At 35.4% G+C, this 25,830-nt stretch overlaps 1 protein-coding gene across 1 annotated transcript in view; it reads left to right on the plus strand.

Annotated features, from left to right (window-relative positions):
• Window positions 1–25,830, plus strand: part of ADARB2 (adenosine deaminase RNA specific B2 (inactive)) — a 325,410-nt gene that overhangs the window by 214,567 nt on the left and 85,013 nt on the right. The window contains exon 4 of the mRNA XM_039352480.1: window positions 22,929–23,043. Coding sequence (XP_039208414.1) covers window positions 22,929–23,043 — 115 coding nt within the window. The remainder of the gene's footprint in view (window positions 1–22,928; window positions 23,044–25,830) is intronic.

Consider the following 25,830-nt stretch of genomic DNA (forward strand, 5'->3'; position numbering starts at 1 on the left):
TATTATTATTACAGTACTCTTCTTGTGAAGCAAAAATATTTCAGTGGCATCCATTATATGTTTGGAGCTTTCTTTTAAACCAGGGGTCCTCAATCCCCGAGCCATAGCCCACTACAAAGCCATGGCCTGTTTCAAAACCAGGTTGCATGACTGGCTGGTCAGCACACATGTGCGTAAGCAACTTGACTTGCATGAACAGCAGGCTGGAGCACACACACACACACACATGCAACTCAACTTGCGCTAGCAGTGGTCTGGTATGCATGCATGCGCAACTCAGCTTTCACAAGCTGCAGGCCCGTGCGCATAAGTGAGCATGCCGGCCCACCATTTGTGTGGGCCAGTTCCCCTCTCCCCACCCAGCCAGGCCTCAAGCTGTAAAGATTGGGGAGTACTGTTTTAAACAACAAAAAAGTGGCTTATTCCTTTCTCCAGTTGACCTTCTCTTCTTGCTTGATCCCTTCTCTGTATTTCACTTTCTTTACAAACTGCCTTTTTGTATGTATTTGGTAGCTCTTAGAAAAAAGCAACTAGCTGACAACTGAGAAAGTTCAGAGTCTGTTGTGTAGTTGTAAAGATACAATGCGGTACATTTTTTTGAGGCTGATTTCTCGTTTTTGTTTTCTTTGATCAGTCACACAGCTTTAAAACGTTTAGTTTGAAGGGTAATAAGAATGGATATATAAATCTTTACAGGATGTTTTGACAAACATTGTGAAATATTAAAAAAAATTAAATAAGGAATAAAATAGAAGAAGCAATAAAGAATAAAACAAAATATAAAATAGAAGTGTCAGACCTTTATCAGACAGTTTAGACTTCAGTTTGAGTTCAATTTTCAGTTGCAAACCTTCCATGGCATTTGTAACAAAGGATTCTCTAATATTTCCAGAAGTTACTTAATAATCAGATGTTAATATACTATGGATATGTCTAGTTTAATGAAGAAAAGGACTTGGGGTAACATAGCAGCGTTCCAATGTCTCAGGGGCTGCCACAAAGAAGAGTCAAGCTGTTCTCCAAAGTGCCTGAAGGCAGGAAATTAACCAAAGAGAGAAGCAACCTAGAACTAAGGAGAAATTTCCAACAATTAAAACAATTAATCATTGGAACAATCTGCCTCCAGAAGCAGTGAATGCTCTAACACTGGAAGTTTTAAAGAAGAGACTGGACAGCCATTTTTCTGAAATGATATAGGTTTTCCTGCCTGAGCAGGGGGTTGGACTAAATGACCTCCAAGGTCCCTTCCAACTTGATGATGATGATGATGATGATGATGATGATGATGATGATGATGATGATGATGATGATGGCATAGTGGAAAATTACAATTTGGGACTTTAATATTCCTGGTAAACCTACCATAGTCTACCAACTGAGATGGAATTCTCCCCTATCAAAGCTGTTGACAAGAGCAATGGAGATGATAGGAAGGAACTTTATTATTGTTGTTGTTGTTGTTATATTGTACATGGAGATGAGTAGGTTTAGATCCATTGTTATCAATCAGGTTGAATCAAAGGAACTAAAAAAATTCATGTTAGTCAATATTCAGTATACACCCTTGGGATCTAAATCATTTGGAAAATGCTTTCTGGAAGCATTGCTATTTTGCTCTGACAGAAGCTTGTGTCATTAATAATAAATTAACCCACAACAAGGATAACAAGAGAAGAGGTTCTTGGCATGGAAAGTAAATAATGTAGTCTTTCAAACATGGCATCTGCCACATTATTTTATCAGTCCCATAACCCCATAACTGAAGTTTGTGGCTGCTGGGTTACATTGGGAGAAGTTGATCTGTCTTATCAAAGTATCTTCTTTCAGAACATACATTCATTAGAATTCCACTTCTTCACTGTTTGCATAAAGGAAGTCATCTTCCAGATTCATTTATAATGATATTTTATCCATTATAGGAGGTAAGTTTGCCTAGTTTAAAATATGTCAAGAACCACTGTTTAAAGATTAATAGTTAACAAATTATTAAATAAATTCTGCTAGGAACTATTGAGTTAACTCTTGGTGGGATTCAAATATGTAAACAACCGGTTCTCTGTTGTGGATGACACTTCCGGAAGTCCATTCTGGACCTGGGCAACAAAAAATTAGCTACCAGTGCGAACCGACTGAATCCCACCACTGCATGTATGAATGACAGCAGGATTTTCATAACCAAAGGTTTGATTCAATGAAACTCCGATAAAAGTATGGGAGAAAATAACACTTTTAAAAATCAGACAGCTTAAAGAATATGCCCATCCTTCTGACATTTTTAGCCAGTTTTTAAAAAACCCTGAGCAGTGAAAATCTTTCTGAATTCAATAGTAGTGATTCAAAAATATATGAAATTTGGTAAAATGTGTATTTTCAAGTGAAAATAAAACAAGGAAAAAGGTACATAACCAATGAAGAGCAACTGATTATGATCACTGTGGAACTCTTTGGGCAGTGATGTGATGTAATAAGTTAGTGATTATAATTTATCAAAATACTCTTTGGGTTACGTTCATTTTGGCAAGTGATCTATGATCCTCCAATTGCCTTAAAAATACTTTCTGAAAAGCCAAGTGATAAAGCCAGATGTTAAACCTTTGGGTTTTTTTCTGAATCTTTCTTTCAAGATCAGTTTAAAAATTAAGAAAACTGTTGATGGTTTGAATGCCACAGGAGCTCAACAGAGTACTGAGAATATGATGAATGTCCCATTAAAAAGAATTGAAGTGTTAATGTAGTTGCTTGGATGTTGAGTCTGTGCTTAGCTGTGAATGAATGCTAACAAATGTCAATTGTTTGACATAAAAATTAGATTTCACAATATGTAATAGTAACTGTGAGAGGGATCTTGGAGTCCTAGTGGACAATCACTTAAATATGAGCCAGCAGTGTGCTGCAGCTGCCAAAAAGGCCAACACAGTGCTAGGCTGCATTAACAGAAGGATAGAATCAAGATCACGTGAAGTGTTAATACCACTTTACAATGCCTTGGTAAGGCCACACTTGGAATACCGCATCCAGTTTTGGTCACCACAATGTAAAAAAGATGCTGAGACTCTAGAAAGAGTACAGAGAAGAGCAACAAAGATGATTAGGGGTCTAGAGGCTAAAACATGTAAGGAACAGTTGCTGGAATTGGGTATGTCTAGTTTAATGAAGAGAAGGACGAGGGGGGACAGGATAGCAGTCTTCCAATATCTCAGGGGCTGCCACAAAGAAGAGGGAGTCAAGCTATTCTCCAAAGTGCCTGAAGGCAGGACAAGAAGCAATGGATGGAAACTAATCAAGGAGAGAAGCAACCTAGAACTAAGGAGAAACTTCCTGACAGTTAGAACAATTAACCAGTGGAACAACCTGCCTCCAGAAGTGGTGAATGCTCCAATACTGGAAGTTTTTAAGAAGAGACTGGACAGCCATTTGTCCAAAATGGTGTAGGGTTTCCTGCCTGAGCAGGGGGTTGGACTCGATGACCTCCAAGGTCCCTTCCAACTTTATTATTTATTATTATTATAATATTTGCACAGTTGATGTCAGCTTTTTGAGGTAGACCAGAGTAGGAAATCAAAGTTATGAAAATTATACTACTTTTATTTTATTTATTTTATTTTATTTGAACACCCCCTTAGTTTATTTATAATCTCTTTTTTTCAAATTTTATTTATAATACAGTTAAAAAGAACTGAGTTATACTACTTTTATTATAGGTTACAGTAACAGACTCTTTCAGGTCACTCCTTACCCTCTCCCTCCTTTATATTTAAGAGAACTAAGGAAGGTCAAGTCTTTCTCAAATTACATTTCTACCAGGACTCAAAATGCGTTTATCTGACTGTTGTCTTGGTTGAATCTCTTCCTTCCATTCCTCAAAGTTATTGATACTACCCGTTATAGAATACATAGGATAAGAAAATCTCACTTCTATCTAAACTACATCTTGGAGAAGGAAGGCACCAGATACATAGATAGACAGGCAGACAAATACATATAGTTTCCCATAAATTAATAAATTAATTCTAGGCCAGATGACAAAAACACATACAGGGTTAGGGTGTGAAAACCCTTCATCTTATCTGTAGCATCTCTTTATATATTAAAATTCTTGACAATTTAATATTGTGGATGACAGATTGCTCTAAATGTTACTTCAAAGGCTCTGAAAGGGCATTGAACAATGCCTAGAAACAAAAAAAAATGGTAGCATGCTACTAAGTGTACCATTTGTACAGGCAATATTGTTTTATTGTTGTTTTAACATTTTTCAATATAAAACAAGCAGTCTTCTACCATTCCCATTCTCATCTTCTCCTCCCTTCCCCTCATGTCCCCCCCAGGCTCTACATAGCTTTTCAAACTGAAAGAGTGGAGGCAGCATTCATGATAGGAAGGAAACAAAATAAGTGAAAATTGCTAATCATGCCTTAAAAAGAATAAAAGCAATTAAAATAAAAAGAGTGGGTATTATGGACCTTTATTTACATGCCTCCGTTGCTTTCCACAGTGAATTATATTACTCAATATATCATTTTTGGCTCTTTATTTCTTTTCTTTTTTAAGTTTTATTAATTTTTAAGAATTACAATCTTTAGAGCTTAGTAAACAACATGTTGTCTGGGTTCACATATTTAACATTCACTTCTTCAATATAAGTCTATTCAGTACTGCACAATCCAGTGTTTTTTCCCTGATCCTCCTTTCTTCCCCATATTTTTTCCATGTTCCCCTCATTACATGATTACAATTCTTGATACTATTGATATATACAGAGTTAGATATAAACATCTTCATCGTATTTTACTAATATTATACAAATAACAATAATATCAATTCATTAATCAATATCCTGTTTTTCATGCTCTTGTTAAGGTTTAATTTCCCATCAATATTTTACGTATCTTTGTCAGTTATGATTTTCCAATATTAAATACATTTATATAGCTAAAAATTTTATTCATACCAATCCTCCTCTTATTTTCATGTTTCCCATATCAAAAGAAGAGGAAAAAAAGATACTATTTTAATTCTAAATCATATCTTTCATTATAAAAGTCTAATTATGTCTAAGGATCATCCGTTCTTTTAACCATATTCAAACAAGTACTTAAACATATGATGCCCCCTTTAATAAGTCAAATCTTCTATTTTTTTAAATCTAATTCTCACTTTCTTTCTTTGCCAAGTAGCTTTCCAAGCCAGGGCAATTAAATCACCCAGGAATTTTCTTTCTATTTTTATGAAAGTTGCTTGGCATGAGGAAAACAATTTAGGTAGAGTATTTTTGAGGGGGAATTTACCCATTTATATTCCTTAAGCAACTCCCAATTTCCTTCTCCCTCAATTTATCTTTTCATTTTTTGTCTCCCAAGTTGTAACATTTCCCCTGACAGCTCTATGTTCTATTTTTTAAAATCTTCTTCCTTGTCATCAGGTGCATCTTGCAAGCTTAATGGGTAAAGGGTCTTTTGTAATTTCATTGTTATGGATAAGTCTTCTAGTATTTTATTTATATATGGTAATTTATATTTCCCTTCTTTCATGTCTTCTGTCTCTAGATCCATTTCCTTTGCTTCATCTTACGATCTCTGGTTTGTTTGTTCATACTTTGCCCTCATTTGTCTGGAAACTTTCTAGTTGTAGATTTAATTTGGAGATTTGCTCATTTATATTATCTAAATTATTTTTAGTCTCACTATGATTTCTTTTTATGTCCTGTTTATATGCAACAATTGTTTGGTGAATTAGTTGTAGTGTAGACCATATTTCCTTCTGAAAGGTATTTGTTTTTCTTGAGGCATCATTCCTGGAGATCCTCTAATATCACCAATCTCAGTAAGAGTAGAACAGGCATCCAAAAATTGTCAGTCAGGCAAGGTTATAATCCACAATGTTTAAAGTATTCAACCTCCCTGAAAACACTTCAAAAGTCTTTACCAGCCAGACATAATCAAACATCAAGTTTGTCTTTCTCTTCTCTTAATCTCAGCTCTTGAGATTAAAAGTCCAAGCTCAAGTGGGTGTTTATAGTCCAACAAGGTCAGGGTGATAATCAAGGCTTTTTTTTCTCATAGAACACCCAGAATGGAGTTCCGGCACCTTTTTTGGATGGAACCTTGTAAGGTAGGCAAGGAAGGTTGTATGACATGTGTGAGTTCCAGCACCTTTTTTTTTTTTAAGACAAAAAGCACTGGTGATAATTATTTATTGTCAGATGTTCTTTCTTAGGCTAGGAATCACCAAGTAGGCAGGAAGCTAGTTATAGTGCTATACTCAGATCCACCACTAGATGTCATTCAAAATCCATTTTCCACTCTTAAAACAAATTTCTTATGTTTCACTTCAATCTCTTTTTTTCAAAGAGAAAATCTTAACAATTATTTCAGTTCTCAAATTTCAAAACTGTAGCATTATGTGATTTTCACTTAAATATTGTGTATTTCTGTCTCCTATAGAAATTAAAACACTGCTTTCGTTCACATTCGGAGATTTTTAGCTTCTTGGGAGCCTTTCCCAGGAAATTCAGTTGTAAATAGTAAAGAACGGATCAATATTCTCATCTAGTTCCAAATATGCTGTTTACAATGTGTTAATTGGTACTTTTCTTCTTCGATTGTCAGCAGCTGATGGCTGGCCATAGGAATGTAGCCAGTCTTTCCCTTGCCAGTGTGAAGGGCTTTTCTTGGATTGAACGGAAAAACTGCCATCTCTCCATGATCGATGAGACACCCCTCCTTTTTCATTGCCTCTTTGGGGCAACTTTAGGCCCTTTTTAGGGTCCTCAGAAGGGCGAGATTGGGTATGGAAGGCAGAACCTTGCCTTCCTGCATCGGTTTTGTTCTAATGCAAAACAGGAAGTTTTTGACTTTTTATTTTTTTCTCTCTTTTTTGGAATTTTTAAGAAGCTACTTAGATCATTTCTTGATTTTCTTTAGTTAAATTAAACTTGTATGAGGATGGTGGCTTTAATCTGCCAGTTTTCAACTTTATAATGTGACAATTTTTAATTTAATTTAAAGTAAGCAAATGCTGACTTTCCCAATTTTGAATGCTGTCAAACTCTTTTAAGAAAATAGTTGCACTTGACCCAGATCCACATAAGAAATTGATGTTGTGAACAGAATAGCTGAGTTAGAAGGGATTTTGGAGGCCTTCTAGCCCAGTCCGCTGCTGAAGCAGGAAACCCAATACCATTTCAGACAAATGGTTGTCCAATCTCTCTTAAAAACTTACAGTGTTGGAGCATCACAACTTTTGTAGGCAGGTTGTTCCACTGATCAATTGTTTTTTTTTTAAATAATATTTTATTAATTTTCCAATTTTACATTTAAGTATTTAAAAAGCAATGTGGTGGCTGGATTAATCAATAGTTCAATAACATATAAAAATCTTTAGTATAAATCTCAAGTTACAACATCAAATATTTCCTCTTTTTCATTTAATATCTACTAGCTCGTATTTAAGCTAATATAGTTCTTATTATATCAACAGTAAAAACATCATTATTACATTTATCAATAAATTTTTAGCTTATACATATCTTAATTACTTTTACATTCAATCTTCATAAACAATCTATGTCCTGTTATTAATTTTTTCCCAATTTTTAATTTCCCATCAATATTCCAATTTAAAATTTGATATTTATAATTTTCAGGCTTTAGGTAACCAAAATTTCTCTTATCCCAATTCATAACAGAATCTAATATTCAAAATATACATTTTATCTATTTGAATATAGTCTTGTTCTATTTCCTAAAAGTTATCTATTTCCTACCAAATCATCTATTTAATAATACAATATCCTCTTTAATAAATCAAAGCCATATATATTGTCTGGGTTAATCAATAAATCAAACATATTTTATAATAATTAAATTTGGGGGGGTCGAATTTTTAAATATTAAACAGATAAAATCCTTATTTTCAACTAATTTCCAAATATTTTAAATCTAATGACCAAAATTCCCCTTATCTCAACTTCTTTCTTTAACCCTCTAATTAATAAAATGAAATCCCCTCTAATAAATCAAAACCCCAATTTTCTTCAGCCTTATTCTGGCTTTCTTCCTTTGCTAACTAGCCTTCCACATCAGTGCTTTTAAATCATCAAATAGATCTCCCATTATTATTATATATGTTATTTGAAATAACCATTTTTTGCCATTTTTTGGGAAGGGCTAGCCCATTTGTATTCATTAAATTGTCTCCCTATTATTCCAATTCCCCATAATTGCCCTGATATGTTTATCTTCCATTCAATCTATTCTTCTTCTTTCTCAAATTTCTTCTGATTTATATAGAAAGTCTTTTCCATTTTCAAAGTTGTCATTCCCTTTTCTGGATTTTCCATTAACTGTATTTGTTGGTCAATTAAGTCCTCTGTCTTAATATTTCATTGTTCCACTTCTTCTGTTATCTTCTACATTGTTGGTTCTTTGGTTGTAGTCAAAGTTTGGGTTTGTGTATCTAAGCTGGCATCTTGTTCTTTTATGTTAGGTCTTATTTTATCACAAGCTGAAAGAATAGTTTCATGTATTGCTTTCAACATGGAAAGGATCTTTTCCTGGTCTTCATCCATATTCTTTTGATAACGTGTTAAGTTGAGGATTTTAAAATCAGACGTTAAAAATAATTTTATAACTAGGTATGGGACCTCTCTTTGTTTATAGATAATCTTTATAGTAGAAGTCATTTGTCAAGCAAGATTATATAGTCCAAGGTCTTTCATCATCTCATATAGTAACCAATGTTCTTCAAATAGATAGGAAGGCAATTCCCCACATATAATTCTGAAAGTCAGTAAAGGTTTACATTCATAGTTCAAGTAGGCCAGTTATACCACCCAGCTGTTCTCTTTACAGGTGAGTTTCTCACGGGTGGTACCAAGGTCAAAAGAGTCTTAACTAAAGTCTGGGCTTCAAGCCAAGTCTCTTTTAGGAAATAGCAAGTTGTTATACCAAATTTTGCCACAAGATGTCACTGGTGCCATTTAAAGTTTTTTAAGTCCAAAATTTGTATAATCTTTTTTCCAATTTTTTTTGTAGCTAAAAACAAAAATCTCCAATAAAAATAAGAAAACTTTTGGTCCCCAAGTTCCAGGAACATATAAATCCAATTAGATTAAAGATGTTCTTTTAGTGCTTTAATTCCCCTGGGTAGTCAGTCGCCACTATTCTTAGAGGGTGGGATAGAAATTCCCTTCCCTCTCTCCTCACAGGGGGAAAGATACAGGAAAAGAAAATACTTAGGATAAAGAGATGATCGGAATTCACCTAGTTTCATTCACATTACTTTAGAAGTGCTTGGTGGTGAGTTGGAGTTCAGCTGTCTGCAGCTCAGTGATGGACCATATTGCTATGGCCGGTCTTTCCTCCACTGGTTTGGAGAGCTGTCCTGGATCAAGCCGAAGATCTGCCGCCCTCCTGCAATCAAACAGGGATCCCCTCCTTGCTCGTCACCTCTACAGGGCAACTTTTGACCCTTTCCAGGGTCCCCCAGTGGAACGAAACCAAACGCTGAAGACGGAGCTTGCCTTCCAGCATCCACGGTGGCTGTGATGGCAAACTGGAAGTCCACTGCTCAATTGTTCTAACTGTCAGGAAATTTCTCCTTAGTTCTATGTTGCTTCTCTCTTTTGTTAGTTTCCATCCCTAGCTTCTTGCCTTCAGGTGTTTTGGAGAATAGCTTGACTCTCTCTTCTTTGTGGCAACTCCTGAGATATTGGAACACTGCTATCATGTCACCCCTCGTCCTTCTCTTCATTAGACTAGACATACCCAATTCCACCAATCATTCTTTATACAGTACAGTATGTTTTAGCCTCCAGCCCTCTAATCATCTTTGTTGCTCTTCTCTGTACTCTTTCTAGAGTTTCAATATTGTGGTGTAATTATAGTTGAATATAGGATGATTGGGGGATGATGATGGATGATAATGTTGTTGATGATGATGTTGATGATTGATTGATTGATTGACTGATTGATTATGAGAACTAGACATTAAATTATAATCTTATGGATTCTAGAACCAAGGAGGTGCTGGGCAGGAAGCAAAGTTGAAATCCATTATGCCTTCAAATTGGCTTAACAGTATATACAAACTAGCTCTTTCATTTATCCATTTGGTCTGGTTCAGACTAATTGTTAAGAAATAAGATAGATGCAATTATCTGCAGCCACATTTAATGTGATCTTATTGAACAGTGTTGTTCAATGCTAGGTACAAAGTAATCATGGATTCATAGTTCAGTTCTTCATAACCTTTTGCTATTAAAAGCAGTGTCAGTTATTGGAAAAATTAAAATATTTTCTTTTGCCACATTTCCATGAATCATTTCAGACTGCAAATTATCTTGAATTAGAATTAGATTTATAGCCACATAATGCAACAGAGTCTTGAGGAGTTGGTTACAAATGTTAATGTATCACTGAATTATTTGATGGCTTTGGACATATCATATTTGTATTTTCCCTGTTTTCCTATCTATGGTCTGGACACCATAACTATAAAGCTCTTTGGATATTTCCCATATAAGCTCAAAATATCTAACCAGGAAAGTTTGGATAGTATATACTACTTCATTTCCTTCATTTCCTCTCTAAGTTTGAATAAATTGACAATTATTTATAATTTAATTGCATCATTATGAATGTATATATAGCACAGCCTTATGTTTAATATATAAAATATAATGCTTGAGAGCTTCATTCTCCTTTTCTCTTTATTTGAGTGTTGGGGGGGTGTGTTTGTGTGGGTATAATACATCTTGGTGAGAACATAGGTATCCAAATGTTTAAGATCAAAATAGTTGGTGATTAATTGAACCCTGCACAAAAGGTTTGCTTAGGAAATGTAGTCAAAGGCTGTTGTTACAAGAGACTAAACCTTAACCAACTCAAACACTAGCACTTTTGCGACAAAAACTAGGGTGGATGAGGAGTATGGGTACTATTGTATGTGAGAAGACCATTAATATGGATTTACAAAGTGAGAAAGAAATTGAGGTGATTCTTAGATTAGACAAAGTATGGATTTTTACTACCAAGAACAGGTTTGCAATATGAACTGGAAATCTAATTTTATTTTGTGTAGCACATAAAAGACTCTTTTAAAAGTTAGTTATTCCCAAGAGTGATTTTATAGAGCTCTTATCTAGTTACATAAGGCCCGGTTGTGCTAATGTAATCTCTGTGGTGGTACAACAGCTTGGCAACTGAGGCTTTTCCCAATACAGTTGGAACATACTACAAATTGTAAAAAGTCTCAATTTTTTTTGTTGCATTATTCATTCCTTACCACCAACCTTGTATTTATTTCCTATAGGTGTAAGCTAGGCACTAGTCAAGTACATCCGTTTCTAAAACACTCCCATCCTCTTTCTCTCTCTCTTTCATTCTCTCTTGACACTTGCTGATAGAGTAGGGACTAATTTCAGGAATTATTCTGCAAAATTGGCTGTCATGTTCTTCATTACCCAAGCAATAAAATGCAAAAATAATGTCACAATTGTCCCCCACACTCCCCAAGCATGACAATTCAGCTTTACTTTAGGGAGCAACTGGTGGTTGTTTTTTTTTTTTTTTTAGTAAAAGCGTATTTCTCTCAACTCATTGAAATGGGGCCAATTTGCATGTTTAAAAGTGATATGACAGGGCAAACAGCAATGAACTGAGCCCAGATGGAAAGACTCATCTGTTAACATCATCAAATTAGCAGATGAATGTGAATTTAAAATTTGTAATTGTTTGATTATGTACCATAAAGTTGTTTTCAACTCCTAATGGCCCCTAGACAGATTTTCTCTATGGCCTTGTATCCCTAACCAGGTTTTTTAAAGGTTCCTAATGATGCACTCATCCCCAATGTAACTGGGTCTATCCACCCTGAAGACAAGAAACAAAATGCAAGCAAAAATACAGTATATAACAATCCCCCAAAATAGTATTTGTTCTTTTAGCTTGGTTTGGTTTTCTTAAAATATTTTGCTTTTTGTTTAAGATTGGAATGCAACCAGTACTATTCAATGTACACTCAAAAATCTTTCTCTATGGTGCTGGGTAAATCTGATGAAAGAAAGATCATGGGGGGGGAAGGCATGTTTCTTATGTGCGGTAATTTACAGTAAATCCTCAATTTAATGGACTAATTAGAGAAACACATATCTATTAACAAATGACTATTACATTTGAGAGCACTCACCTACAGTTTAATGATGTCATTACACAAATAAGTCCAAAGGTGCTTTTTCAAAAGGCAACTGGACTTTCTTGGTTTTTCCTTGAAGGCATTTCACTCCTCATCCAAGAAGCTTTTTCAGTTCTGAAGAAGTTTCTTGGATGAAAAGTGAAACTGGATGAGAAGCAAAACATCTTCAAGGAAAAACAAAGACAATCCAGTTGCCTTTTGAAAAAGCATGTTTGCACCAACCATGATCTGGATAACTGAGACTCTCCATTCACATTTACACAAATAAGGTAAACAACATTATATTGCTTACAAAATGATCACTTAATATAAATAACATTAATTGGGGTGGACAATTGGGTTTTTCCATACGAGAGCCACCATCTTTCTTTATCTTTACAATCCATTGATATTGAATATCTTAAAGAATACACTGTCTTTTACTGCTTATTGTCTGAATTTTATCCTACTTGTCCCTGAAGTCTTCAAGGAGCTTCTTTGCTCACTGGTACACAACATTGCTAGGCTTTGATCTAAACTGTACACTAAAACTCATATAGGAATATATTTTGGGTCCCTTTGATTTTACATGCTTGCTTCCTTTCCGGTCCTCTTGAAATGAGGGAGGATGAAATTATCTGGGTGAGAAATGTTAAATTTACGCAAGCCCAGAACTTAAGGGAGAATTTTTATAAAATGTTTTATAGATGGCACCTTGATCCACAAAAAATGTCTCGTATGTATCCTGACTTACAGCCTAAATGTTGGAGATGTGGATGTTTGGATGCTACCTACTATCATATCTGGTGGTCGTGTAAAAATATAAAAGCTTTTTGGATTAAGATATAGTGGAATATTCAAAGAATTTTTAGAAGGAGGGTAAAATTTACCCCACAATTATTTTTGTTAGGTATTGTTACTGATTGTGATACTAAAGAGATTATATTGATGTTAAATTTAATTACAGCCGCAAGGCTGTTAGTAGGGCAATATTGGAAGAAGGAATCTTTGCCTACCTTGCAAGAGTGGTTTTTTAAAGTTTCTTATCTGGCGGAAATGGCAAAGATTTCGGCTTTTTTAAAGGAGCAATCACAAGAGAAATTTTTTGCCGTATGGGAAAAATGGATAAATTTCATACAATATAAATTGGCTATAAAAAATACCATTTAGCTTTTTCATAATTTGTATTTAAATTTGATATTTTATAGATTGTATTCTTTCTTTCTTTTCTTTTCCTTTATTTCTTTTTTCTTTCTTTTTCTTTTCTAAGTATTTTTTTAATGTATATGTTTTTATTGTTATATATATTTTATTGTTAATTACCTTATAAGTTGATTAATTTTTTTTTAGAATTTTTAAAATTTTAATTAAGCCTATATTCAGCTCTGGGAAGCTCAGGGGGGATGGAGGGGGGTGGTTTGGGAGGGTTTGGGGGAGGGTTGTTTTATTTTTTGTTGTTGTTTTTTGTTTTTTGTAAAACTTTTAAAACATTTTCAATTAAAAAAAAAAAAAGAAATGAGGGAGGAGGAGAGGGAGGGCATCTTTGGATCAAGTTGCCTGAGGAAACTCACTAAAAAACAGTGTCAAAAATGTAATGATGACTGTGGTGATATGGTGACAATTGTCTTTTTTCCAAAAAACCCCAAGTGTTAGCAATAAATTGTGATGAATATAACACAAGCGATGACCATGAGAAAAATAGCTATCAAATACTATTCACAAAATAAGCTCTTTGGTTGGATGTTTTAAGTGCCCTTTCCTCATCTCAGGAAGAATGAATTATGGAAAGAACACAATTGCCTACTTTCAGCAATTGTTTCTTGTCACAATTATGTAACCAAAATAAAATTTCTCCTGTTCAACCTTAGGAAAATGAAGCAGGAACATATCCAGGTATGAACTCAAGTCTATATCTGGATAAGGTTCTTCTGTCTCTATTTCTTCCTTAAGCATTTAACTGAGATTGACCTGTATAGCTTGAAAATCCCCTTGTCAAATGTCTTCAGCACTGTAAGTTCATGGGCTCCAATTGACTTCTTTTTTTAAAGATTTTTATTCACTTATAACATAAAATATGGACATACAAAAGCAAATAGTAAGGAACAATGGTAGGGGAAGGTGAAAAAGAGAAGTGTGAAAAAGGGCGGAAGCCGTTGGCTTCCAACTCCCTCTGTTATAGTAGCATAAGGCATTAACATCGAATTTCAACTTTTTATATTTCTGAAGTAGTATGAACCAGCCATTTCTATATCAACAAATCAAAAATAACAGATGGAAACGTATCAAAAAGACATCCAAGCTAGAACTAAGGAGAATTTTCTGATAGTGAGATCAGTGGAACGAGTTTCTTCCAGAAATTGTGGATGCTCCATCAGTGGAGGTTTTTAAGAACAGATTGGGCAGCCATTTGTCCAGAAAGGTATAGGGTCTCCAGTTTGGACAGGTGATTGGACTAGAAGATCTCTAAGGTTCTTTCCAACTCTGTTATACCATTATGTACTTTCTTCTCTCTGGTGACCAGTTATCAAATTCCATTACTTCCTCTTGTCTACACATAATAAATGACAGCAAGAAGTGTCATCCTTCTTTTTGAGACAAGATACTTCAGATGGGCTAACTTACAGAATGTGTCCAAAATCCAGGACCCATGATTCCCAAGGAATTGACAAATTTTATAAAACTTTTATGATGTAAAAGTTATGGACCCTTTTAATGACATAATACAAAATATCATAAAACATTCTGTGATCAGCTCCTCATGTTTGACTGTGCTATGCAGTTCAACATGGACTACTTTCAAGGCAGATTTCTTTGAATATGTCGCTGAATTTTTTAGAACTTTCCAAGGAGATTAGAAGTTCTCCCATTGTTGAAAGCATTGAGGATCTGGTAAGGAAATATATCCAAAAATTATGAGCCAAGGGATTACAGGTTGTCTAGTTTCAATAAATCTGAGAGAAACCAAACAAACAACTTTTATGCAAGATCCAATCTGGATCGGATATCGGGACCAGAGTTTTACTCTGCTGAGCTTTCAGATTTGTGCTGGAGCCTATTTTCTCTACTGGAATATATGCTTTGGGCTATCCTATGAGTCGTACTTATGTGGTGCCTTCTTATTAGTTGCTTGGTATGTTGATGGCCAGCAATTGATTGTTGTCAAATAACTTTTATGGATTGCAAAATGTTTTATGAAGCAAATATCAGGGAGAATTTCAATCATTCCAGCAGTGAACAGGACCACCACCCCCCATCCCAGAAATAATTTACATCACAAGCATGAGTACAAAAGTGTTTTGATAGTTTCCAAAGAACCCCAGGACAAATGACAGATCAAAGGGTTCTGGAAGAAAGTTACCAACTTCTCTTGAAGCTATGTAAATCAATGGGCAGATTAGTTTCTTGTCAAGTAGGTATGTTCACTACTAATTAAAAAGTGAGTAACATTTTCATACCTCTTAATAGAAGACAAAAAAAAATCTCATTCCTCAATAACTCATCTGCCTAGTCACCTTTAGTTCATTAATAGTTAGGCACATTTTGCTATGAACCTTGATCATACAATCATTTATAATATTGAGTGAGGGACAGGGACCTCCTTGAGAGCTTCAAGGTTTGGAAAATCGTGCTAAAATGTCAGGACAAAGAAGAACAACTCTTTTCCAACAACCTTTCCAAGCCAAGAAAAGTCTGCATGAGGATCACACCAAACAATAAAAGCTAAATTTAAAAAGCTGGAAATACAAGAAATCCTAGGTTTATATTGATTTTTGAAATAAAAGAATAAAAGTGTTTCTTTTCCTATTTAATGTAAAATGGCTGGAGATAAGAGTGAGGTTGTGTATTTAAGCCAGGATAAATCCCTTATTACCAATGGGGAGATATTCCTCAAATTTTCCATTTGCTATGCTCTACATTTGCCTCCAAATGTCAACAGAAAGAGCTGGAGTGGCAAAAAAAAAAAAAGCAACAACAGTCTTTGATGGTACTTGTTTAGGAGAATATTTTATCCGCCTGTATGCAAATCTAACCTTTTTAATATTTGAGTCCAATAAGCCCAAAGACAGGATTTCAACAGAAAATGTTTACTAAAGACTTTTCCCCCTAATAATCTATTGATTTTAATATTCATTCAAAATTCCTGTTGAATGTCAGTTTTTCCCCAAAGACTGCCACTGCAAATAGAGCATATTTCATTTATTTATGCCATTTGAAATAAGCAGTAAGATGTGAATAAATGTTATTTTTTGCTGATGATCCAGCTTTGAGATCCATAATTTAATTATTTGTTCTCCATGTATATAGTCAAAGGCAAATTGAGATGGCACTCAGAAATAAGAATGTAAAGAGAGGTCTCTTGAATCAAAACAAAGACCCATTAATTCTAGATCTAGCCACATGGATATGATTTCTATGCAAAAATTTGTTTTGAGTGACATTGAATCTTTCCCAACATGTTAAGAGTGCTTCCTTATTTTACAAAGAATTCCTTGTTATAATATAGATTTTGATGAAGATAATATAAATAATATGTAGATTTTTTTAAGATAGGCAATTTTTTTCTTGCATCAATCTTATATAAATAAACACAGCAGTTTTTTAAAGCAAAGAAAACCAAACCCTTTAAAAATAAAACTCTAAGGATGTTTTTTTTTTTTAATGGACTATATAACTGCATGAAAAAAAATATTTTTCCCTTGATTCATTCTGTATTAAAAAATGGTTACCCATAGTAGGAAGTTAGCAAAAAAGATAGAGTAGACATTTCTCTGTTCTCTAGTGTTCCCCTTTTCTTGCTGTTTTATCACAAGATTAAACTCCTAGTACTTCCCCTTTTCCTATTCTAGAGTGTAAGTTTAACAGTATAATTAGACAAGTGTCATTTTTGAAGAGTATCATGGCGTATGCTTCATTTAGCACAACAATGTGGTATTAAGGGAATTGGCAGTGCTCAGTCTTGAAAGCACATCATGAGATAAAGAAATTAAGTGTCCAAGGATTGGACCTATCCCAGCTTCTACATGCAGTTTATTTCTCTTCTTGTGCCAATTTCCACTCTAGGTACCAAGGTTATCATCTGATTCAATGGAGTCTACGGTATAAGGATTTTCCTTGGAGAAGTGCCATTGCTTTGTACTAGAGCACAAGAAAATGCTTGGTTCAATCTCAGTCATTTAGAACAGAGGTCCCCAACTCCCAGTTTGTGGACCGGTACCGGGCCGTGGCATGCCGGTCCGCACAAACAAGCAAAGCCCCATCCATGGGATGCAGGCAGCACACAAAACCACGCACTCTCTGACCCATGGGAAAACCTTTCTCCATGGAATGGTCCCTGATGCCCAAAAGGTTGGAGACCTCTGATTTTGAACCATGAAAAATCTTTTATTTGAAATACTGGAGTGTTGCAATTGATGCAAATGATAGTAAGTTAAATGGATTACTAATCTGATAAATAAAGAGACTCTATTTGGCCTAGTACAGGGGTAGGCAACCTTGACTCTTTTATGACTCGTGGACTTCAACTTCCAGAATTCCTGAGCCAGCATGACTGGCTCAGGAATTCTGGGAGTTGAAGTCCACGAGCATAAAAGAACCAAAGTTCTCTACCCCTAATAGTTAAAGTGCTGGCCTAGAAACCAGGAGACTGTGAGTTCTAGACCCACCATGTGGATGACTTTGGTCCAGTCACTTACTGTCAGCCCAACCCGTCTGACAGAGTTGTTGTTGTTGTGGGGAAAATAGGAGGAGGAAGATATGTCGGATATGTTTGCTGTCTTGGGTTATTTGTGAAAAGGATGGATACAAACAAACAAAATAAATTAATAGTTGGGTGAACAATAAGTCAATGGACTTCTCCAACTGCTGCCTATCAAGCAACATTCAGAAACACAGATTCAGAAACAGTCACATTCGCAAGAGAGATTCTCAGCTATCAAAATAATCAACAAATAGAGCTTTCTTTATAGAACAAAATAAAAGGATAAAGCATTTATAAGACAGTTAAGCCAGAGTCAAACCCGATCAGAAAGCCTACTTGGGGTGTCAGAAAAGGTCAGAAAATCATTAGTTATCAAATTCGCTATTGTTGTATTACTAGTTCAAGGAAACCAACAACATATTCCAATATTCTGCAGCCCTTAGAGCACATTTAGATCAAGATTGCTGAACAATGACTGTAGAGTTTCTCTGGGAGATCCATGAAAACTGAAGAATTAAGAATTAATCATAAAACCTAAATAAAACATCCCCAAATGCTAGCTCTGGCCACCTACAACAGAGGTCCCACCTCCAGGTCATAACCCACTACATGGCCATGGCCTGTTCAGAATTGGATTGCAGAAGCAGTGGGTGAGTACATGCACAGTGGGATGGCAAGCATGCACAATGCTTGCACAAATGGAGCTGCGCTCGCGTGCACTTGTCCGCCACTCATGCTGCACCATCATCCACTGGTCTGCAAAACTGGAAAGGTTGGAGACGCTGGTCTATAAGATAACATAAATTCTTCCTATAAAGACATTTTCTGGCTATCTTGGCCTTGCTCTATGCTTTCAGAATCTAAGAATATCAAAAAGATTTTGCTAAGGCAAGAAAACATTTTTGGCCTTTTCTTTTGGCAATGCAGAAAAAAGGATTTAAATGGTGATAGACTTTATAAAAAAAACTCTCTGGGAAAAATAAAAGGAGGGCAGTAAGTGGTGATGTTTCAATTCTCTAAAAAAATCAATTTGTTTTCTTCTTAGATTGTGTTCTTTTTTTCTTTAACAAACATAGGTTATTTATTCTGATTGTCATGCAAGAAATTTACTGATCTTTAAAAATTCTCAGTCAATCTTTTCTCAGCCTAATTCTTATCATCTTTCTCTCAAGCCAAGTGGCTATTTTGCCATGATTTGATCTCTTTGTGTTCATTTGCTTTGGAATTTGCTGCCAAATTCAGTGAAGAAAAGTGGGTTTCCTGGAATATCCAACTCCAGTATTAAAATGTATTTGTTCTTTCTAATGTTTTAACAACAATTCTTCCGGAAGCTATATGTCCCTCTGAGTTAATGAATTCTTTGTAAATGTGATGCTTATAAGTAGGACATTATAGAAAGAATAATGGATCAGACAGTGGGATTAGAAAAAAATTAAAGTTATAATTTGATCTTTTTTAAAAAAAAGAATACGTTTTCTTTTATTGATTTATAGGGTTGAATCATTCTCACCTTTTTCTATGCAGGAACCTATCACAATTTCCGTTAGTGGTTAATTTTCTTTGGGCCTGACTGTCCATCATGTTTGATGTTAAGAAAGAATTTCCCTGTAAATCTAGATTTTTCTCTCCTTATCCTTCAAGGCACTTCACAAAGTTAGAATGATAGAATTAAAATGAAATAATTAAACACGTTACATCCCTTGACATTGAACAGTAGGAATTTTTAAAAATCAGCAGCAATTAATAAACAGCAGAAGTTATTAATGAATAACAGATTGTTTGTGTGGATCATGTCCAAAAATGAGGCCCAGAACAGCCTAATATAAGGCTGAAAGTGTCTCTCCATCTATTTTGTATTGATGGATCTTCACAGTGCCACTGTTGATTATATCCATCTATCTTAAATATTTCAGTTAGCAGATAGTATTGTTGCAGGTGATTCTTAGACAAATTCTCCATAGAAATCTTTAAAGTCCAAACCCTGTAATTCAAATTTACCAAAAATTGAACAGCTGCCCAAATAAGCAATAACAAAATGCTTGATCGCTTGTCAGTATATTTACCTTTGCATTTAGTGGCAGTCAAGTTTCCTAGAGCAATAAAATCTGAATGAAACCAATGAATGTCTCATGGAAGTGAAAACTGCTTTCTCTAGACAAGACTGGAAATTAGACATTAAGTTCATAACATCAACTTCTGGAGGCAGGCTATACAATAGGTCTACCACTGAGTGGGCGAGAACAGCTACTACAAGCTTATCTCTTGGTAAATAGCAGATTGACTACTGTATTACAAGAGAGTGGATGAGAAGGTCATAGTTATTGACCATTACAAAACCTCCCATATGGATTAATCATCAGTACATGACAGTTGTTAGGCTTTGAAGGTATCCTGTAAAAGCAATCTCTCTGTGGCTATTGAAGTTCCTCAGAACACTCCCTCTTCCCATCTCCAGCACCATAACTGAAATAATCTCTGTAAACACAGTTACAAGAATTATTGGCTATGGATGGATCAATACACCTACTTTATTCTTCAAACCCAACACATCCTACACTCAGAATCATAATTCAGATGGACAAGTTATAGATTCAAATCCCTATAGACTGAACAGTTTCTCTGTGTTGCCTCTCCAGTTTATCTTGATAGCATACTAAAAATCAGACAGGACAAAACTTCCATCTTCTTCAGCCTCTTAAGTAAAACGTGCTCATTATTAAATCTTGTCTGATTCATGTCTTGTTGTAAACCTATTCAGCATTACAAAGCCTCACCATGAAAGCAAAGGGTTGTTTGTCCTGACTGATCAACATAATGTGTTTAGGAGAAGGTGGAGTAAATCTGGAGGTATTGGAGCCATGATTTTTCCCAATTATTGTATCCTAATTGCATCCTCATGTCCCTTTGCCAGTATACATAGGTATGTTGATTCCTTTCCCTTTTTCCATAGGCTTCTTTCATAGATTATTGAAGTCTATAAAACAAAATATTTCAAGCAGCTGAAAGGTGTTGGAAGTGAGACATATTTAAGAACCATAATGGACAGCTATAGTCATGGAGAATTGACGGCAAATAACTTTACAAGAGTGTTTTGTTGTCTATGCACTGGAAGGAGAGATCATATCTTGCTTGGGTGATGATTAGATTCACTTTAAAAAGGCATGGGGAGAAGGAGGGAGAATCGGGGAGATGACAACAGGAAAAAGAATGCATGACTTACATCTGTGCAAGCACGGCTTGTTCCTCATACTGTGACAGCAAGACAGCTTTTCTGTATTTATTTACAGCAAAGCTTAATAATTAATGAACACTTATTATTATAGCTGCTCTAAAACCATATGGCATGCGGAATGTGAACAAATCTTTTGAGACAAAGCACTCAGTGGAAACGTGTTCTGATTTAGCTACTTTTTCTTAGAGCAGAAGGCGAGGTGCTTCCAACGCATGGAGTGTTTACTTGCAGGTCTTCATTTAAATAGGCTTCTGTTCTTTTTCTGCTCAGGCTCTTGCTTCCACAAATTGCTGGCAAGTATTGGCCAGATCTTACATCTATGGAACTTAGGAGAAGCAGTGGGATGCTAAAAAGTTGGAGATGGCATCTGCTCACCTACATGGCAGATCAAAGCCACGGCATATGTGCCTTTTCCCTCCTCTACACAGTCCAGAAGTAACTTCAGTATTTAAGTGTGTGGTCTAGGAAGACATAGATCAATTCCAGTAGGTTAGACCATACTAGACATGTGGTAAGCAGTCAGATCATAAATTTATCAAAACAGAAACACAGAAGGATCTCAGTCAGTATTTAGAAGTTAGAACCACGCTAGACAGTGTGCAGTACATTGAATTGAGTAATGAATTACTCCTTAGAGAAGTAGGGATTGGGTTGGTGGCAAGACTTTACCCTTAAAAATGGGCAAATGTTTTTCAGCTTAAAAATCATATGCTATTATAAAATTAATAGCTTATATATTATCAAAAAACTATGTGTTGTTTTTAACTTCTGTGGGCGTCAAACATCTGCTTCCCTGTTTTGTAATCATTTGTAAATGCAAAAATCTCAGGGATTAGATGATCGTCAAGGACTCTCCTTTAGCCATATTAAGGATGCTGTTGGTTTCATTTGCTATTTTACAGGTAGTCCTCAACTTACAACCATTTATTTAGTAACTGTTCAAAGTTACAATGGCACTGAAACTGGCAACTGGCAACTGACTCATAGTTATGATGGTTGCAATGTCTCAAAGTCATGTGATCTGACAAGCAAAGTCAATGGGAAAGCCAGATTCACTTAAGGACTGTGTCACTAACTTAATATCTATTTAATAATTGTGGCAAGAAAGGTCATAAAACGGGGCATAATTCATTTAACAAATGTCTCACTTAGCAACAGAAATGTTGGGCTCAATTGTGGTTGTAAGTCGAGGACTATCTTTACTTTATTTTAGCCTTAATTCAGGATCAGCCTTTTGGGGGGGGGTATCTTTCTTGGTCCATGAAATAAACGACAGATCTGATGAAAAAGAAGCAATAACCATGGCTAGATAAATATTATTTTATTTGTTTGTTAGTTCTATTTCCATAGCCACCTACCTCGGTTAATGACTCTTTATTTAGCTGTATTCTGTACTGAAGAAATAGCTTGTGTATGCAGTGTGTAACATCTAAAGTAGTGAAAACAAACTCAAACCAACACTGAGTTACAACAAATCATGGCCAGAATGCAAGTAAAATGAAAGGAAATGAATTGGCCGACAATGATTTGATAGGCAATCACAATCTGAAAAATGTCAGTAGGATTAAGGAAAGACTGTTAATAGTGCAATGCAGCTTACCAGCCACGTTGCAGTGGCTGCCTTTTCTATTTCAGGACAATCCTCAGCTTGAAGGTGTTTTCTATTTGCAGGCCATGTGAATGCAAAGAGAAGAACTGCACGGTTTATTATTCTTTGTAGTTAGTGGCACAAGCTGTTATGAGTAAAGGAGAAAACTTGAAGATGCAATCCACTGCTTTGGTCATGCCAAGTTAAGAGAATGGCTTCTGGTTATATCTTTCCAGGAATTTGCTGATTCCGTGTACCAAATAATTACAGAGAAATTTCAGGAAGTGACGGATAACTTTGCTGCCCTCCATGCATGTCACAGATCTCTTGCAGGAATTGTAATGACTAGAGGTAAGCATCCAATTTTCTTGCTTTTTGCTTAGCCTATAATTTTATTTATTTTAAGAAAAGCCCATCCATTGATTACCCTAGATACTTGAATATAAATAATATCATTCTATCTGCACTTAGTAATTAAAAGTGTGTGAGAGATGGTGACACTATTCTGAAATTCAGTGCAGTCATTGCTGTAGTTACAATATTAAGTTCATCAGTCTGAATCTCCAGTAAACTGTAAGTAAGTAAACTCTAAGTAAGCTTTTAAGTTGAACTCTCCCAAGCTGCTTTGAGCTTCTCATAATACAGCAGGAAAGTGAGATAATGTCCTTTAAATAAGCATATAAATAAAGCATATAAGCACTTCCCCCATTTTACAATGTTATGGTGAAGATAAAGTCCCATTTCAGAGGAATGATGGGATGCAAATGTCTTCCTTTTCCGGTCATTAAAGCAGCCATGTCTTGTGCAGCACTTACGCATCTGCTTCAAAAGCTGTTTCAGTTTATCTGTTCATGTGCTTATAACTCCACCCATGGAACTGCTAGTAAAGCAAAGGAGCTGAATGTACACATGTGGAGACTGTGGAGATGATCTTCAAAACAGCCATACAGATCCTGCAAAAGCTGTGGTTGTTCTAATTATTCCAAGAGGCATTTCCTGCATGCTAATATGTTTTATACCTATTTAATTTAAAAAAAATATCCCGAAACAATTTTCCTCAGTGCATAAATTAGTCAGGATGCCAGCTGCAAAGAATCAATATTTGTGAAGTTGCAATATAGAGGTGTTTAACTGACAGTTTATAGAATAGTTTCTCCCTGCCATCTGCCGTAAATCATCACCCTTATAATTTCAATTTATTAATTCCAGTCTGGGACAATAAAGAATAAATCCACACCATCTTCTTGCCAAATCCTTTGATTCTTGGCTTATGTGTGTAAAAGTAGTCCTCGACTTACAACAGTCCATTTAATGACTATTTGAAGTTACAACAGCACTGAAAAAGTGACTTATGACCATTTTTCACATTTAACAGCCATTAGAGCATCCCCATGGTCAAATGATCAAAATTCAGATGCTTGGCAGCTGACTCATATTTATGATGGTTGCAATGTGCTGGGATGATGTAAACCCCTTTTGCAAACTTCTGATGATCAAAGTCTATGAGGAAGCCAAATTCATTTAACGATTGTTTTACCAATTTAACAACTGCAGTGATTCACTTAACAATTTTGGCAAGAAAGTTCATAATATGGGGCAAACTCACTTAACAAATGTCTTGCTTAGCAACAGAAATTTTGAGCTTAGTTGTGCTCATAAGTCGAGGACTATCTTTATTCACATTCACACATACATAGGCATTGTTTTATCTAACTCTTTACCAAACTGTTATTCCTATAATTATTTCATTTATATTTTCTGCTAGGGAAATATCATCTCATAGCACTTAATTCGGGTATAGAAAGATGCTGGTAGAAATAATTGATCTTTCTCATACGTATGGTTTATTGAATACCGGTATTTACATCAGTAAGAATATTACCTTAACATCTATTCTAGCTGCAAACAGAAATATATTCTTTAACATATTGGCTGACAAAGACTATCATTGGGATTGTGCTACAGCATAGCACTTTGAGGTGTCTGCAAAGTATTAAAAAGAGTAGACATCCATGGGGAATGAAGTTTCGCCTGTTTTTATGTGCAGCAAACATTAAAAATTGTCGCATTTTGATCACATCATTGTGATTGCCATCTTGATTTTTTTAACCATATCCTGCAGATATCTATGATAGAACTATGGGTCTAATTTCCTATCTTTTATTATGGTTTTTCAACAGTTTAAAAATGACATTTTTCATTATGCCCCAGAATTGCATAGATGAATTGTAGGAGCAGGATCTGATTCCAGCTGGAGTTTTTTCCCCCCTTTCAACTCCGAACAGAGTATAAAGGCTTGAAATAGTGTATTAAATGTAGACTGCAACCTCATATACATATGTTTAGAGTTTGACAGACCATTTTTCAGAGAAAGCAGGAGGTATCCAATGCATATTCAGAGGAGCTTGCTAAATTATCTGGAACAAACTGGCATTATGCTGTAGATTTAGGCTATACAATATGTTAAACTGCTAGTGGCTCCAGCTAGATCACTAGACAGAGGTGAACCAGAGTAAACCAAAGTACCTACTCCTCAACATGACATTCCTTGTCAGATTGGAGAATTCAGCTCAAGAATGCAGTGAAAATTAGCTGGTTATCTTGAACGAACTCTTGGTTTAGAAGAAGTCAGTTCTAAATAACCATTCCAGGGTAAGAAATCACAGAATAGTGAGAACCTCCAAGATACTAGCCAAACATTGAGGTCCTTACTGAAGAAGGCTCTTCTGGGGAAAATGACAGGTCAACAATCTGCTGCTATAATATATAAGCACAGAAAAAAAAACAGAATCAATCCTCACTAGAAGGGATGTCCCCTATCTGGCTTTTTGATTAAATTTCACCTGTAAAGATCACCCAGTTTATAGGAAAAGCAGTACTGACAGTGACTGGAAGGTGAAGAGGTGCTAGAGTGCTCAGTTATAGGAGAGAGAGCACTTTATGAATGAATACTTTGGTTCCTCCTGGTGAGTTTACAGCCAAAACAGTTTAATGTGTCTCAGCAGAGATTCATTCATTTATTGGTTTATTCCTGCAGGAGCTGAGGAGACATTCAGTGGTTCATGCAACAAAGCTGTAGGCTTCAGTGTAGCTATCCTTCTGCAGTGAACCTTGGTCTGACTGAATTCTCTAATCCAA

The sequence above is a fragment of the Crotalus tigris genome, unplaced genomic scaffold (assembly GCF_016545835.1).
Source record: "Crotalus tigris isolate CLP2741 ecotype Arizona unplaced genomic scaffold, ASM1654583v1 scf7180000018435.730608, whole genome shotgun sequence".
Classification (NCBI taxonomy): Eukaryota; Metazoa; Chordata; class Lepidosauria; order Squamata; family Viperidae; genus Crotalus; species Crotalus tigris.